General features: G+C 32.0%; 1 protein-coding gene across 5 annotated transcripts; it reads left to right on the forward strand.

Annotated features, from left to right (window-relative positions):
• The first annotated feature begins 6294 nt into the window (after window positions 1–6294).
• On the forward strand, window positions 6295–17425 carry LOC130613816 (phosphatidylinositol N-acetylglucosaminyltransferase subunit A-like). 5 transcript variants are annotated; one of them, XM_057435161.1, is made up of 14 exons: window positions 6302–6544; window positions 7190–7280; window positions 8283–8348; window positions 9018–9140; window positions 10099–10274; window positions 11072–11187; window positions 11567–11674; window positions 11952–12058; window positions 13058–13140; window positions 14002–14087; window positions 14166–14293; window positions 15523–15578; window positions 15762–15861; window positions 16958–17425. In XM_057435161.1, exons 1-14 carry the CDS (start codon window positions 6528–6530, stop codon window positions 16964–16966), a joined length of 1266 nt encoding a protein of 421 aa, XP_057291144.1. In that variant the 5' UTR covers window positions 6302–6527; the 3' UTR covers window positions 16967–17425. The 5 variants fall into 5 exon arrangements, 4 of the variants coding, with proteins under 4 accessions (XP_057291143.1, XP_057291144.1, XP_057291146.1 ...); XM_057435163.1 differs by lacking the exons at window positions 6302–6544; window positions 16958–17425 and adding exons at window positions 8578–8647; window positions 8791–8831 and having other exon boundaries at window positions 7237–7280; window positions 15762–16158; XR_008975739.1 differs by lacking the exon at window positions 16958–17425 and having other exon boundaries at window positions 6295–6544; window positions 14166–14327; window positions 15762–15845.
• The last annotated feature ends 666 nt before the right edge of the window (window positions 17426–18091 follow it).

An 18091-nucleotide genomic window follows, 5' to 3' on the forward strand; every position in this document is an offset into this window, starting at 1 on the left:
GTGTTATGTTGTACGGTAGTGAGACATGGGCAGTGAAGCAGGAAGATCTTGACCGTTTAGAAAGGAATGATATGAGAATGGTTAGGTGGATGTGTAATGCCAGTCTGAGAGACAGAAAGAGTTCAGATGAGCTAAGAAGCAGGCTAAGTCTCTGTAGAATTAAAGATGTTATCCAGATAAGAAGATTGAATTGGCTATGGCACTTGGAAAGAATGGAGGAGTATAATTGGGTAAGAAAATGTAGAGACTTGATAGTTCCTGGGGCAAAGCCCAGAGGCAGACCGAGAAAGACTTGGCAGGAGGTTATAAGGACAGACTTGGTACAAAAGAAGTTGAGTTTAGATCTAACACAGTCTAGATCAGATTGGAAGAGGGTCATTAATATACCCCGTCCAACCCATGCTAGCATGGAAAACGGACGTTAAGCCGAGAATGATGATGATGATGATGATGGTTTTCATTACAATTGAATAAGTTCCGTTTAGAAGTGTAAGAAGGTTACTACTGGTAAAGTATGCTCATTGTTACTTGTATATGATTAAGCACCAAAAAACCACATTACAAAACATTGCATACATGCATTAGCGGCAGCGATTTTTATTACAACCAACCTATATCTTTTAAAGCCATGACATATCCTGAACTGTTTAAGCTTGGGTTTTTTACCCACAGTTGCAGTGAATTACGTACTTCAAGTTGTTTTGCCTGTGTTCAACTTACACCACAGATAGGGTGAACATGAACATAGGACACAACTTGGGTAAATTTGTGCATTGTACCGAAATTGCCCTACCTCTATATCTTTCCTTTGGAATAGAAAGGGGCAGCATTTTTCTCAGTTATAGGATATATTACGTCATTCGGTAATTTTTTTAGAGCATAAGCCATTAATGTTTCTTAAGGTATGAGACTTTCAGTAAACAACTTTAATATAGGCACAACAAGATCACTTACATTTTTGCGTAGATGGCCAGGAAACTCTTGCAAGATTTTTGACAATGGTGCATAGGCTGGTTTAAGACTATCCAGCTTTATACAATCCACTGGACCGTTTTTTCCACCAGAAAGCCAAAGTGCCATGATCGGATGAGGTCTTTTTTAGTAAAAGGTGGTGATATGCGTTTCCACATATTGAACAGGTAATTGCATGCACCACCAGGAGCAGATGGAAAGACATTGCAGCAACATCATCTTCATCATCGCTTCCTTTACTTGAAAGAGTTAATTCTTTCACACTTTTTAATTGTGCTTCATCGTCAGTTTTGGCTTTGCTGTTTTCTTTCTTTTTGCTTTTTACTCCTTCTTCCCTTTAAACGCGTTTCGATTCTCCACAGCCAAGTTTTGTTTGCTTTTTTGACCTAATTACCACACATGAATTGTTAAAACGTCTTGTTAAATATTGGGAATGATTTAAAGGGAAAATGGAGCACCTTTAATATAAACAATAAGAATCTGTAACAGAGTATTGATATGTTCAAAGCTCAAAATGATAATGAACAAAACAACTTATGATTTTGATATTATTGTAAAAAAATTTGACTTTGTTTTCCAGAGCCTTTTATGCAGTACTTAACCTTCAGTGCTTCGAACACCGAGACAAGCAGATGTAACAAATCAGTGGTATGTGGTATTACATTTGCAGATGTAAATGAAATTGCTTCATAATTGATGTGCAATAAATGACCAAATGATCAAGTGGTTCAAGACTACTATCGTCTTTTTAAGACAACTCCTCCCACTGCTTGAGCCACTTAAAGAAGATTTCATCCATTCCTTCTTGTTATTTTATCCATGTCCATACAGTCAGCACAAAACCAAGTTTTTCCAGATTCACCATCAGCTTTTCAGTTTTTTCCTTTAATTCGCAGTGAAAACAGAGGTAGTTTCACACAATTTCATAGTTTTGTAACAATTCGTTTTTATTGTCTTTGTAAAGTAGTTTTTGGAATTTTGAATCTTTCTATATTTGGGGAACTGTTTAATCTCATTTCTTGAAAGCGCAAAATCTACTAAATTTAGTTATGAGATGATTCATTAGCAATGAGATAGTTATTTCTAAACTAATTGGTGTAAGTCTTTTTGTAAATTTCTTTAGGTTTCAACAGTATATACCACAATTTGAATTCAGTTTTAAGAGACTGGGCAAATTAGCTATCTGTGTTTGAAGCACATGGTTTGTTGTGAATTTTCTTTGTCTGGTTTTCATTAGTTTGTTTTCTTTTACACCATATGATAAAGTATTTGAACCCAAAAATAATTTTCTTTATCACAATCTTTTGAATTCGTCTTTAAGACATCATTAAAAATTTAGCTTTAGATTTTTCTCCTTCTTTTTCTCTGTAAGTTTTCTTCTGAAATATGATTGTGGTACATCTATACATAATCACTTTTCTTTTTCCTATCTTTGTAATTTTTATTCCAATTTAGCATGGCAAAATAATATTTACAGCATAGAGAATTGTGAAATCGTATTGTATTACTAATAATCACACCTCTTCGAATCACCAATACACAATTTATCATTCCACATGATGCCTTCTGATGTTTGAAAGACAAAAATTTAATATCCTTCAGCATAATGTTTTTACAAGAACACAACTTGTGCTTAATCATCAGTATTTTATCCGCTGTTAAAGGATTGATTTGCTGTCCACTCTCAAGCTGACACATACACTTTACCAAATGCTTGCAACTAGAAGCTTTTGTGGAATGCTGAATTTTTATAGGATACAACCTATCAATAACCACAAAATGTTAAATATGTAAAAAAAAAACATGAATAAAAAATCTGAAAATTCATAATGGTGAGAAAACATCACCACACCTTTTTTCTTGATTAGGAAATAATTTCTCCAAATCAGAAATATGTTTTATAAAAACAGCGTTACCTACTCTTTTTATTTTAGTTTTCACTCTCCCATCACTTGTCCAAAAAGAATCAGTTTGTTTCTCCTTCCAAAGTGTCTTACATTTATACCAGAGATCTTGATAGGTTAGGCATAAGCTTTCATTGATGTAGATACGTGTAGATTTTGGGAGAAACAGTATGTCTAGGTCCATGTCATTCTGTATTTTTTTAGTCACAATGTTTTTGACGTTCATTCATTTTTTTTAAAAATTTAACAATGATCGTTCCTTTTGTACCAATTCTATGGCAGGCTTTTATGCTTTCTAAAGGAATGTCAACATCAATTTTACGTAGAATAAATCTTACTTTTTCTTCTAGACCTTTTTGTTTAACTGAAATTTGGAATGCCACAAAACTACAAACACTCACAACGACCCTACTGCTTCTTTTCTGAGCAGGGTATTTTTAGTTCTCTAATTCTCTTGCACAACAGATTAGTGGCGTTCCTTGCAACAGACAGCTTACCTTGAATTTCTGACAGCTTCTTTTCAATATTTCCGATTCTAGCTTGTTTACCATAAAAATTAGCTGATCTTTATTTCAACTTCTCAAGTTCTGTGATGTCAAGTAGATGTATTATTTTAAGTATATATAATACATTAAATATGTTAAAGTTCGCTACACTACATTATGTAGTCAATAACGCAACGCCCTGCTAAATAAACATATCCAACCTCCACGAAGGTTAGCACAGTTGCTTTACAATTGTATTTAATCACTTTAACCATTCTCCTAATTTTATAATCTGTCATCACTGGCAATAACTCTCCATTTTCGAAATGTCATTTCATGTTTGCTCTTTTGTGGTTTTGAGTTTGCAAATTATACCCTCCATGATAATTTGCACCTTTTTTTATAAAACATTCATTGTATGACTTGAATTATTGTTGCTAATCTTAACTGTTTTAATAACTTTTTTTATACTCTTCTACAAGAGCTAATTTCTTGAATGTTTATTTGTACTAGTATTGGTTGTTTAATTTCTCAGTCTGAGTCTACTGTATACATGAAACAGCAACTTAAACATTACATGTTAACAAACGCTCATGAACTAGTCTTACATTATGTGACATTTACTGAGTTTGCCTTGAAAAGTTAGTGTATGCCATTTAGGAATCAACAGAGTGTGGCATACCCAGTGTACACATGGTTGATGAGGTAATGAGGTGAAGTATACAAAGTTATAAAAGTGTACAATTTTAAATGTTAATTTTTTTTATAAAGAAATATAGAAAACACAGTTCTAAAGCTTGAAGTAAATAGAATACAACTCATGAGAAGAAACCTGGAGTTAAATACGACGCATATATGGTAACCTACGCCTTACGATATAACTGTCAATTTTTGTTTTACAAAAATCATATATTTCTTCTGTAAGTTGTTCTCATGATAAAGCAAGTTTTTTAAGGAAATTTGTCTAAACAACTATCTATTTAAACATTTTCCTTTCTATTTATTAGCCAAAAAGTTGCCTTGACATTGACCCCATAAAAAGGCATGTGAAAAAACAACCATTTAGACTGTTAGGACCATAACACCATCTTTTTATTTTGTGACCACTTTTAGTTTTTCTCTAGGAAACAACTTTTATATTTGTCAGCTAGTGTTTTTGATTGGCACAAGAAACTTAACCGTACACTTATATTTTAGACATATTCTTTTTTTTTTTTTTACGTTCCGGGCACTATTTTTAACCTGGAATAACCCAAATTAAATTTTGAATAAGGCTTGCTTCGGACTTCAAAACCCCTTTCTGCATTTACAATGTCTGGACAAATCAGTATCAGCATTACTCTCAAATCTCATAATGGCTTCAAATCAATTACGAGAGCTTTTGTTTTTGCTGTAGAGATAGTAGAGTTATTAGTAAATGAAGACCATTCATTTGTCTTCAACAAGTAAAGGTAGGTATGATAATGGTTTTCCTGTGCCTTTCAGATTTCCCTTTCATAATTTTTCATTATTATTTTTGGGATAAATCTGTTCATAAATTTACTATTTACCAATAAATGTTGAAATGTTTGAGCTGTTTATTCATAATTTCTGCTGCTGGCATATTAGATTCTAATTTCTTTCTTTTTGTAATGGCTGTATCTTTGCGGAGTAGTTTCTGGCACTATACTCTGAGATTTTGTGGACTGTACCATTTGTGATGAGTCATTGTGTGTGCCATTTAATATAAGTAACATTTCCCAGTTTATCCAGTTCTTTCTGATTGTTTTTGTTAAAAGAGCTTTTTTTGTTACCCAACAAAAAATTTTCCAGTTATTTAAAAAGGTATTTGATGTAGATCCATCAAAGATTCACAAAGACACAATGTGACCAAAGATGTAGAGTCTAGGTCTGCTACTTGAATCAAAATTACATACCTTTTTAGGGATCATGCTTGATTTTTTTCTTTTCTTCGTAGCGTAACATATATCTCACCATCAATAACATGTACTGCCAGTACAAAATTTTTAGAAGTTTAAACCTCCTAAAATCTCATGTATCTTGTGATAGGAATGGGAATCAATTAAAGTTTTTTAAACTGATATATAATCACTAGCCCTATATGGAATTAAGGTTAGTAATGTTCTAATATAAAAACAATTTTACAGCATTTTTCTTTGTTTTAGGCAATATGTCTGTGCTCTAACTAGCCAATTACTAACTTGTTTCCAATGTTGATTCTAGTTTAATGTCTTTTAATTTCATGTATTTCAGTGTTAATTTCATTTATTTCAGTGTTAATTTCATGTATTTTAGTGTTAATTTCATGTATTTCAGTGTTAATTTCATGTATTTCAGTGTTAGTTTCATGTATTTCAGTGTTTAATGGTTGCTGTAAAGTATAAAAAGTATATGTTGACTAATTGTTGTTGTTTGTTTTGTTTGGCCATTTAACTATCTGTTTACTTTGTTTTTGTAATGTAGCCCTTAATTGTATGATCATGATAACTAATTTTGTATGATTTGGCAATTTCCCTTAACTTTAAATAAGGACCATTGTTAAAGGTGCTTTATTGTCATCAATCTATGCAGAAGAAAATTACATGATTCGCAAAAAAAACGTGAATTTTTTTTGTAATTAATATAATAATATTATAATTAATATAATAATATAATCTTCTATATTAAAATACCCGTATACGTCTTTCTGTCTGTCTGTCTGTCATGCAAAATGTTAGCTTAGCTGCGCAAGTAGCAAGACACACGCAATGCGGTGTAAAAAGGACGGGCGAACCCGTGGATTTTTCCACGGGCTAACGACTAGTATTATATAATTTTTTAATGGAAAAAAAATTTTTAATTCCAGACTTTCAAGAGTTTGCAAAAAATCCTGATATTTCGTGGAATATTATCTTGCGTATTTCCAAATGAAAAGGTAAAACCACAAAAATTTCTGACAATAAAGTACTAAGCAAAACAAACGTTAGCCTACATGTGAGGGACTCAGAAATTGAATTCCATAGCCATAAAATAAATTATTTTTGACTATTTCTTTTGTAGTTAAGAATAATAATTAATAACAATTTTCACCAATATGACCGGATTGACATAGATGACAAATAATTGCCGAAAGATGTAATGAAAACGTTGGAGCAGTGTTTTCTCGAATGTTTAAAAGATTATCAATATGAAACACAACATCTGGTAACTTTTTGTTATACTTTCAAATTTCACGTTCCCAGGTGAATGTGTATATTGAGGAAATTAGACTTTTACTGTCTTTTCTCCAATGAGCTTTTTTTACATTTCATTTTTAATAAAACATATATTTTAAAGTACTCTTCTGTTTTATTTCCCTATCATTAAGAAAATGATAAAATTTAATATTTTAGGCAGGCTTGGTTGTGTTGGAGAATTTCAAGTATTTTAATTCAAAATAATCAAGAATGAGAAAGTAAATGAATAAGATGATAGTGATGCAATGCAATTCAGGAAATTTGAATTTAAATGAAAAAAAAGGCTGTGGGCTTAAATTTAGTGCTAATGCCTCCTCTTGTGTTTCTCTGAATGAAATAGAATTCAAATCTTAGTAAGAACGTGGGACGGTGCAGTTTTTGTTACAAAATTTAACAAAAACTGTGGATTTAACTTGGATGCAATGTCAAATTTGGTGTCAGAAATTCTGGCAGTAGGTCTTTTTACCATTTAGCTTAGGTATAACTTAAAAGAAAATTGTAGCTAAAGCAAGAATGAATTTCACATTTCTGTTAACATTTGATCCCATGCAAATTTTTACTTTTGTAGTTTCAGCTATAATATTATAATTATTTTTTCATTTTTTTTTTCTAGCATGGTATCTGATTTCTTTTATCCAAATATGGGTGGTGTTGAAAGTCATATCTACCAGTTAGCACAATGTTTACTGGTAAGAGGTCATAAGGTAACTAACATGTTGATAATTGCTCCAAAAACCAAATTTATTCTAATTACACTATTTGGGTTGTCATACTCAATTGATGCTTAACCTAATTGGTCAAGTTTTTTCTGATTTGTGAATGGTCAAGGGATTGTAAACGCATCGGAAAAGTCATAAACTGAGTTTTGTATGTTTAAGATTAGGACAACAGAGGTAGTAAATTCTTTAAATTTAATACACTGCTCACTACATATTAGTTGAAGTTGTTGCCCACAATCCTGTTCAAAGTGCTATCAAAATGGAGATTTTATTTTTCAATATTCTACCCAAAAGCAAACGCCTGTGTTTCTTTAATATTAAATAGCCATACATTTGTCAAAATCAACCCATCAATGTGGAGACTAAGAATATTTAATTATTAATTTTTTTTAAGTGTTGCTAATTGTTTTTTTGCAAATGCAATGTTTTTTACAGTGATGTAAGCCTTGAATGGTTAGTGTTGTAATACCAGTATGTTTTAGAAATGCATAAGCGACTTTTAAGGTCATTATTTTTGCTATCGACTTCTCTCACTAAAAATAAGTTAGGCTCATTATAAAAGGTTATCAGTTCTCAAGATAAGTTTTGCTAAATATGAGAAATTATGGCTTAAAAGGCTTAAAACATTTTTTAACCCTATATGACTTGGTAAATAACACTTCACTCATAGCTAGTTCTAAATCAAAACTTTTAAGAACCAATTAATTTTTTTTCTCCAAAAATATGCAAATTCCTAGACATCTTTCTTGCTCATTCATATAAAATCTTTGTAAGAGGTAAACTTTAAGTTGATTGTGCAAGTTTTAGAAATTTTTCATTGGCATTTGCCAAATGTTATAACAGTAGTTGAAATAGTGCGCCTATACATCTCAGCGTCATTAGAATTCCGCATTAAATAAGACCTTGAGAAAGTTTCTGATGATTTTTTTTTACGTTTCAAGCAGTTTCTATACCTTCATAACGTTAATTTATTTATCTTAAAAATAGGTTGTTATTGTGACACATTCCTATGACAACAGAAAAGGTGTAAGATACTTGACTAATAATTTGAAGGTAGGTTTTGTTTAAAGAAAATTCAGGAATTATTTTCAGTTCTGGAAGAGCTTTTTTTTTGTTACCCAACAAAACATTTTCCAGTTATTTAAAAAAGTATTTGATGTAGATCCACAAAAGATTCACAACGAAACAATGTGACCGAAGATGTAGAGTCTAGATCTGCTACTTGTATCAAAATTACATTTGTTTTTAGGGATCATGCTTGATTTTTTTCTTCTCTTCGTAGCGTAACATATATCTCACCATCAATAGCATGTACTTCCAGTACAAAAAATATTCATTGAACTCAGGAAAAAGTATCACTTATATTCTATGAATTTAATTTTGAAAACCTTGTCTGAATCGTGTTTTAATTTTATATGTTTATTTGCAACATTATAATCCAAATTTATTATTTTTGCAAAATATAAAAAACGAGGGTTAATTTTTTAAATTCCAGTTTAGAAAACGAAAAGGAATTACAAGAGAGGTTACTACAAAGTAAATAATACTCCAATTTTTTAAAACTCTGCATTGTTTTTTTGTCGATTATATATATTCGTAGTCCAACTTAGTGAAGATTTTCTCACTGCCAAATATTATGCAAGTCCAAATCGCAGTACTAAAATAAATCAAGCATTATTTTTATGACAAGCACAGTTTGAAACCTCTTTTATTTCTGATCAGGTATACTACTTACCTTTTGGCGTGTTTTACAACAAAGTTATACTGCCAACGATGTATTCAACATTTCCAGCTTTACGAAACATTTTTATTCGAGAAAACATATCTATTGTACATGGACACTCAGTAAGTAGTTTCCACGATTTATCTTTCATTAGACAACAGATTTAAATGACTTTATTTATTGCACCAAGTAATAGAGTCAGTCTGAAATTGTGGAAGGATTTCGCACAAGTAAGTTGAAGATAATGATGCGTAATATGAACTGCTCAGGACGAGTGGGTTGGTCGTAACATTACTATCGATCGATCAATATGTGGTTTAAACCGTTTCAAGCACTCGTGTATTGGAAGTTGGGTTATTTGAAACGGTGTTATTTTACTGCGTCCTGCGTCAATAAGAATGTAACTTTTTCTTTACTTAGTCTACTAAAATTCTTAAAAGAAAACAAGGGACCTTGAAAACCCTGAATATCCACAACTTTTTAGAAGAGTACCTTAAAAACCTTAAAAATATAATGTCCAGCGTTGGTATTTTTTAGATGATTGATTGTACCAACTTTTTATTACTTCTGTGTGCTAAAAGCCTCCCTCCCACTTGAAAACAAGTTGATTTCTTATGAACTTATTGAAATAAATGTTCATATTTAATCATTATAATTATCATTGATGATGTCATATATATGCATAATTGTGAAACATCAAGTCAAAAATCTTGAGAACCAATAAAGGTTTTTTAAGAAAGTAAAGATGCTTTTAATTTAACTTTCCAAGCTCGTTCATATGAAATAAACTTGTTTTTGAGTAAGACGTAAGCTTTAATAACCTTAAAATAGACCTTGAACAACAACAAAAAATGTGGGGGATCTTGAAAGCCCTAGAAAGCGTTGAAAAATTCGGCAATTGCTAGTCTGAAAGTTAACGGGGTTTTTATAATGAGCTACAGAAATATAAATTTATTTTTTTGCTTGCTACACCATTGTAATTCATGATTCAAAATTTTAACATTAGTTTACAAAATAATTTGCACCTTTTAACGTGATAAATTTGATGCGATCTGATGATTCTATCAAAATTTATTTCAGGCATTTTCTACGCTATCCCATGATGCATTGTTACATGGCAAAACAATGGGATTAAAAACAGTATTCACGGATCATTCCCTTTTTGGTTTCGCAGATGTTAGTTCTATTCTCACAAATAAATTTCTTGAGTTCACACTTAGTGATGTCGACCATGTGATATGCGTTTCAAACACGAGGTGAGTTTCATGCATAAATTAATTGTGCATACATTATCATGGGCCATTCCACTATCAGATAATGATCAACCAACCAGTCAGTTAGCCAAGTCTTCTACCTCTATTGACTTTAACATATAGTTTATGACTAAAAATCTTATGGAGAATGTGATGACTCGTTTCGAACATATTATTTATTAACTATTTTGAGTCTACCTTGTAAAAATAAGTGATTATAAAGACTACACTTTAAAGATCTGTTATAGTATTATGAGTTTTAACTCCTCTTGAATGTTTTTATTATATTTAGGATTGTATATGCATATGTCCATAAATGTGACCTTTCCTTAAATCTGAGTTTAAAACCAATTACATGTTGTTTTATAAGCATAACGTTTATAAGCATATTTAGGCTCAGGGTTAGTAAAAAAGTAAGCATATTACAAGCATAAATGCGAGCCTTTATTTTCTCTTTTCTTTTTATTTTCTTTATTTTGGTTATTGGGTTTGGAACGTCGCGGAAATAAGCATATTCCTAGGATAATTAGAGCATCTTTTGTAATTAATGCTAAGCCTACCCGAGCCTGATTTCAAAAATTCATATGCTAATAAAAAAATTCCTGTCTTTCAATTTTTTATCTGCTGTTAAAATACGGAGAAAACTTTTCTAATTGAAAGGCAAATTTAATGGCAACTTTAGAGATCTTGCATGTGTACTAAAAACTTGTTTAGTTTTCAAAGATATACAGTTTATGGCCAAATTTATTTAGACATTCCTTTAACTAGAATTAATTGATTGTAGAACTTTTTTATTTCAGCAAAGAGAATTCCGTGTTAAGAGCCTCACTGGTACCTCAAATTGTATCTGTTATACCAAATGCTGTTGATGCATCAGTATTTACACCAGATCCTTCAAAACGACATCAAAATAAAAGTGAGTTGCTGCTATGTGTTGTCTGAAACATAACCGGCATTAAACATAACCATTTTTTTCTTAAAAAAGAACGTTTCCAAATAATCAACTTCCAAATTATTCCCTTGTTGACTTTCTCAGTCAATAGGTTTCTTTTTGCATGTAGTCTGTCAATGTTGGAAAAACTCAGGAAAGGACAGTTCACTGTTTTTTTAATGGTCTAAGGAAGTACTACGCTTCTTTATTGTCGTGGTATTTTCCACCATAATGTTAAGTGTGTTTGTTGATTTCCTCATTTGCATAGAATTTGCAGATTTTTCATTTTTCTGCAAGTTGGATAGTTTATCAATTTATACAAACATTTTCCAGGTTATATTTTGTTATTGTTTTCTTACCTAAGTAACAATTGTTGTGGTTAGTCGATTGGTTTATCGCAAAGGAACAGACCTGCTAGCAGGAATAATACCAGAAATATGCAGACGATACAAAGATGTGCAATTCCTTATTGGTAAGGTTGTAGCTGACCATTTTATGGTTTGTATCGAGTCTAGTCTAAAATTCGAAAACGTTTTTCACGAGTTTCTTCTACTTTGTGAATCTAAATGGTGATTGGTCTAACAAATAATTTATTGTGTACTCTGGATTAGTGAGAAAAGGTGAAATCCATTTTTTATTATTTCCATGAAATAAATAATCTACATAAATCTACTATTTTAAACTAAATTCCATATCTTCAGGTTTTACTTTTATACTGTTAATTTCTTGTAACATCATCTTCTTCGTAGGTGGTGAAGGTCCAAAGAAAATAGTATTGGAAGAATTACGTGAGAAATATGAACTTCATGATCGTGTTATTTTACTGGGAGAACTCAAGCATAAGAATGTCAGGAATGTATGTTATTACTTACGTTTTCTGTTCTCATAAAAAGATTATTCTTAATAAAAAATTTAGCTGACTCAATGATGGTTAAGTTTCTCTCTCTCACAAGCTTAACTCTAGCTTGCTTGTTGATTATGTCGTCTTGCTGACTATAAAAAGACAAAATTCTCGTGTTTAATTTTTTCGTCAAAGCGCGCCATTCGAAATGAAACAAGTTATGTCTCATGAACTATTATTGTTTTATGCCCTTCATCTTCATTTTATGTCCTGGCTGTTGCTAACTCGTTTTTTTTAAATGATTTGTGGCTAGTTAAAATGTTTCTTATTAAAAATGTTTATGGTGGTTTATAAACTGCGAGAATGCTTTAGGATATTCTCATTTTTTTAAGATAACAGATTCTACAAATGTATCTCAATCAACCCTTTAAAAAGATATAATGTTGACGTTAGGCGTTTCAAATTAATAAGCTATAATGTAAACAGGGACAGAACTAAAGGTGTAATTACACAGGGCACGTTTACGCAGTATAGTGATTTTTGTAGTCTGTGTCTAATTAAAATACTCATGGAAAAACACGTGCGAGAAAGATTCACCAAGGCTGGGCGATATACTTAAAAAAAATTAAGTTATTAAATAAATAACAGGAAGTTTAACGTCGTCGTCGAGGATTTCATCCTAACGGCTGGCTTTTTCTTCCCTCCAACTGTAACTGTTACATTACCGCTAGAGGTACGTAACGCTGTGTTTAATGTGTTTGCCTGCTACACAAGCCGGATGCACTACCACTACATCATCTTCGCGATCTAAGAGTGCTTCTAAGTGTTAAACAGTTTTTATTAAGATTTGGACCTTTATTAAAAAAAAATCAATGAAAAAAGGGGCGTTTTTCGAAGCATTATTGCAAGTTTGCCTTAATATAAATCGTTATTTGAATGAATTTCAGCAGGTATAATTTAGAATTGTTTTTGTGGCATCAACGAGTGCTAAAGACTACTATTTCTCGTTCACAGGTGTTGGTGCAAGGAGATATTTTCATCAATACATCTTTGACTGAAGCTTTTTGTATCGCCATTGTAGAAGCAGCTTGCTGTGGGTAGGTGGCACTATTCTGTGATATGATGTTCTGCCATATGGATACATATGACAAATTTAAATGCGTTTATATTCGTAGGTTTTGTGTCTAAAGTGGTGTTCATATGGTGAAAAAAACCCAGCAACCTCTGTGGTATTTTTCTAGTAAAGAGATGCTTTGCGTTCATATGTAAAAAAACAGACCGCCTAACCGAGATCTCGGCACACTGCTACCAAGGTCTCGGTTAAATATAAAAAAACACTTCATTATTGTTATTATGGAAAATGTTTACCCTGGGTAATAGCCTCTTTAGTTCCTATTGGTACTGCTATCAACGAGGGTCCTGCGAAGGGGTTCCTAGCGCATTCAAAACTCCAATTTAAGCTACGAAAGTCGTGCAAGCACAGCAGTCGCTCAACTAGACAACCACCGAAAATATCAGTCCTATTCTCATGTTGAACGCTAAGCAGAAAGGCTAAATTCACACTTTTATAGTCTCCGGCATGACTCGGCCGGGGTTTGAACCCAAGACCTCCCGCACTGGAAGCGAACGCTCTACCACAAGGCTATCAGTCGGTTAAGATGATTAATATCAAATTTTATTGCGATGTTTTGCTTTGACAAAACAAGCATTATTTGTTAAAACTCTCATGGATTATATTTTTTGAAGAATCTTCGTAATTTAAATTTACTTTAGAACGCACTGTAAAATGTATAAACAAACTTTCGTGACTTTTTTCAGCCCGCCTAACCGGGCCAGCTCACCTCATATAAACGTAAAAAATATCAGCCGCCTAACCGCGTCATATGAATAGCTCCTTAATAGTGAACTTCAACTTCTTTTTTAAACAATCAATCAATCTCATTTTTTTTATCTAACAGATTAAAAGTTGTCAGCACAAATGTTGGTGGTGTGTTTGAAGTATTACCTCCAGACATGATCTACTTAGCGGAACCAAGTATAAAAGGTGATTTTTAATCGCCATCTTTCCAAACTACACGTTACTGAAAATTTTGGTGTAGTTTCAATCTATGTTTTATCCTAGATTTGACTCGTGTTATTGATGAAGCCATACGTGATTATAAAGCTGGTGATATCTTACCTCCAACTGAATGTCACGAGCGAATAAAAAATATGTACACGTGGAATAATGTGGCTTGTCGAACAGAAAAGGTTGGTTTGTAGTTTGTAAAGGCTAAAATACAGGGTAAGTTTAAACGGCCCGTTTAAACGTAAGATAAAAAAACTTAACTTGTAAACAGCAAAGATGTACAACTTTTTCGGTTATATAAGTTTTTTTTAAAAAGTTGGACATGTTCAACTTTTGTTAAATTTTTTCTATTGAAATTTAACAGAATGATTAATGAGCTGTTGTTTAAACTAAAGATTTGAGCATATTTTCTCAATTTATAGCCATAATCGCTTTTTATCTTATCGTATATTACCTGCAACGAAACTTATAAGTTTTTTTCGTACAACTAAACGGTCAGTTTAAACTTACCGTGTATTTTAGCCTTTACCATAGCTACGTTGCTTTTGTTCTGCACGATTAATTTTCGCCGACATTTTTTTGCAGGTCAAAAACTAATAGATTTTGCTGGTGCATATTATTTATTTATTTATTTTTTCGCTGTTAATCGCTTTTTACGGGCAAATTCTATTAAATTTCGCAAAAATAGTTATTTTTTGCAAGTATTATAAATTTTGCGTTGTTTTAGTAAATAGAAAAACTCAACAAAAAATCTGGTATGCAAATAGCTTTCTGTGTAGTTGATATATAAAAAAAATTATTTTTTTTTCGTCTGAATAAAAGTTTTTTCTTTGCATTATTTGGTAAAAGAATCACGAATTATTTCCCATACGTAAATTTTACGAGTATCAATATTTGTCATCATAAAAATGTTTTCGCGAATTTAACCAAAATACAAAAATCACTACTTTTTTGTGACAAAATTAAAAAATTGTTTTCTGTGAATAACTGTCAAACTGAATATTCTACTTGTTTCACAAGAAGGACACAAAAGTGACGGTTTAGTATGTCAGTCTTAAAGCGGTGTTGAAGATTGGTAGCATTAAGAATCCCACTGATTCAATGGTCTAAAGTCAAAACGTGTGTTCTCCGTAAAATGAATGACGTCATAGAAAAATGCCTTATATCACCAAAAATCATATTGAAGGAGGTTATTTAAGTGTTTTAATTTGTCAATATTTTAAGGTTCTTGCGAACTAAAGAGAATCAAATAAAAAACGCTCTAAAACAGGCCAAACGTTAATATGAAGTATAGTTTTTATCAGTTTGTTAAAACAAGGTAATTTGACTGTAACCCGTGAAAATAAATTGACGAAAATAAGGAGCGTCAAAATTTGATATTCTCATCCGCGCACGTGTTTTTATATTTCAGGTTTATGATGCGATTGTGTGCAACACAAATGACACAGTTATGGAGCGCTTAGAAAAGTATGTAATTTAAAGAGATTCTACAGGCGTCTTAGAAATATATTTGGCGCGATTTCAGCAAGATGCATATATCTATGTACAATACAAAATACGTTTACCATTTCTATTATTGATCCCTGAGATCAGTTTTCATTTGCGTGTGTTTGTTGCGTTGTATGTGGAGTAAGACCTTGTTAATTTTAGATTTCGAAAACGTGCTCCACTCGCAGGAAAGATATATGTAATCCTCGTCGTGATAGATATCATCTTGCATGTCATATTGAAATGGCTTCATCCTAAGCAGGTAAGTTGTAATGGAACTTCAGAAGAAGTTTGTGTGAGGTTATGTTTAGCTCGTTATCGAATGTAGAGGTGGAAAATGTCCCACTTGAATATTGACAACAATGTTTGGCTTTATGAGTTTCAATTTTCTCCCTTCGATATTGAATTCTGTGGATTTAAACTCCAATAATTTTTGTGACGGAATAGAAATTTTCCATCGCACGCTTTTAACTTGATATGCTACGAAATAACGCTTTCTGCGGAGCTAGTTTGAAAATTTGACCAATCAAAAAGAATAAATAACTAAGGAATATTTCACAGAAAAACTATGGTTTTAGCTTTTTAATTTTATCCAAATTCAGCTAAAAATAAAATTAAAGCAATTGAAAAAAGTGGACTTTTTCCATGTCTGTCGGGGGAAAGGGGAATCCCCCTATAATTAGCATTTAATGTTTGTGATAGTCAGCTTGTGGTCGATTTCAACCGACGGATTTTGTGTGAACATTTTTTGGAGAAAATATGTTTTTTAGATTTACCCAAATGTCAAAAAATGATAGAAAACGTTTCTGTTTTTATGTAAAAAATAATTTCGCTTCAAGGTTTCAGCCAATTGCTTTGCTGCAAATTAAATTACTTAAATTATTTTACCTTCACAGCAAATTAGGTAGTCTTTTCATGGGCCTGACATAACGATAATAAAATGATTCAAATAAATCCTGTTTACATAAACATTTTGAGATTGAAATAAAATTTTATGTCAGCCATTTTTAACACAACATAATAGCATCGAGACGAATGTCATTTGGCGCGAAAAGATGTAAACATTATAAAAGACCAGGCTAGAAACCGAAGTAAAACTCAATGTAAACATCCTTTCTAATTCAAATTTGTTCACGACGAGAAACTGCTTGCTTTGTTAACATGTCGGCATTCATGTGAGCAATTGCCAAGTACGACTTGAATTAGAAAGGCTGATGTAAAGAAAAATCCAAAGACTTATCACCTAAATCCTTAACTAAAAACAAGAGATTTTGTCTCAAACTTAATTCCAACAAATTCTTTACTTACATAGGACGTCACTTTTCTGTTATTTTACTTTGAGTTAATTTCTGTTGTAGGGAGGATGAAGTGTCACGTTACAAGCACGTCACAAGCACGTCACAAGTACGTCACAAGCACGGCACACAATATTGTTGGCAATACTGCTAACTTCAAGAAAATGTTGCTGTTGATGAGAGTCTTTGGAACGTTGCCGTTAAAGTTGTTTTTGCAAAACAAAACGTCAGCCAGGAAAGTTGTCTTTTTTTTAGGTTGTTAAAAATTTTTATTTTAAGAAGATCGTAACGAAGGGCTGATGCGTAGTCCTACCATTGAAGACACGACACAAAACGGTTGTGGCTGTTACGAAATAAATTTTTCTTTGAAGAAACACGCGAGAGACATTCTGCTGTAATAGATCACATTAGCAACATGCTGTTTCAACTGTGCTGGTAGTGTTGAAGAAGGATTAGATTGACAATGAAGTTTTCAATGTAATAAATTAAATAATAAATTAGTAAGTTTAGAAATGAAAGAGTTTTTAACTATTTTGCAGTAGTAGACGTGGTAATGTCTCTGGTATATATTGTATGTTTATAACGACTTCGACGAGTTCTTACATATTCACTATTAACCATTCTTTTTGCGTCATTTTTATGAAGTGAAGAGGGTTTTTTTTTATTTGTTTTTTCACACACCTAATTATGGTGAAAGTAACCAGAGCTGGTAATTAAGTGAGGTAATATAAGTAGGAATTAAGTATTACAAAAAAACCCAGGCACATGCGTTATGATAGAGAGCAAAGGCCACTGGACAAAGACGTTGTTTGTAGAAAGTATATCACAAGCTCTGGTATCGCGTGCCAAGAAGCTTATGAATATTTTCTACAAACAATCTAGAATTGCCCAGAACACAGGTAAGATTTGGCTGAAGTTGTGAAATTTACCCTTATAATAATTCAAGCTTCCTAAGTTATCTACTTCAGTAATTCATTCCTGATTTTTTGTAATCTCCCTTTATTTTTTAAAATATCAGCTAGTAAAGATTGGCCCTAGTTAAAACCCTCGATACACTAAACATGCTTTTAAAATTTTCTTTTTTAGGTTTAATGTTAAAATTTAATGTTGCAAGATTTCTCAGACGTTCAAAAAAACCTACAGCTTCGGAAGTTTTAACTAATCATCTTCGTCAACGTGGTCTGCCATTTTGGACAT

The sequence above is a fragment of the Hydractinia symbiolongicarpus genome, chromosome 11, assembly GCF_029227915.1.
Source record: "Hydractinia symbiolongicarpus strain clone_291-10 chromosome 11, HSymV2.1, whole genome shotgun sequence".
Lineage (NCBI taxonomy): Eukaryota > Metazoa > Cnidaria > Hydrozoa > Anthoathecata > Hydractiniidae > Hydractinia > Hydractinia symbiolongicarpus.

What these genes read in the sequence shown, in the direction of transcription:
- LOC130613816 (XM_057435160.1), top strand. An exon ending in AGATGTGCAATTCCTTATTG is followed by an intron (nt 11,675 to 11,951) that starts GTAAGGTTGTAG and finishes TCTTCTTCGTAG; the next exon opens with GTGGTGAAGGTCCAAAGAAA. An exon ending in AGCATAAGAATGTCAGGAAT is followed by an intron (nt 12,059 to 13,057) that starts GTATGTTATTAC and finishes TCTCGTTCACAG; the next exon opens with GTGTTGGTGCAAGGAGATAT.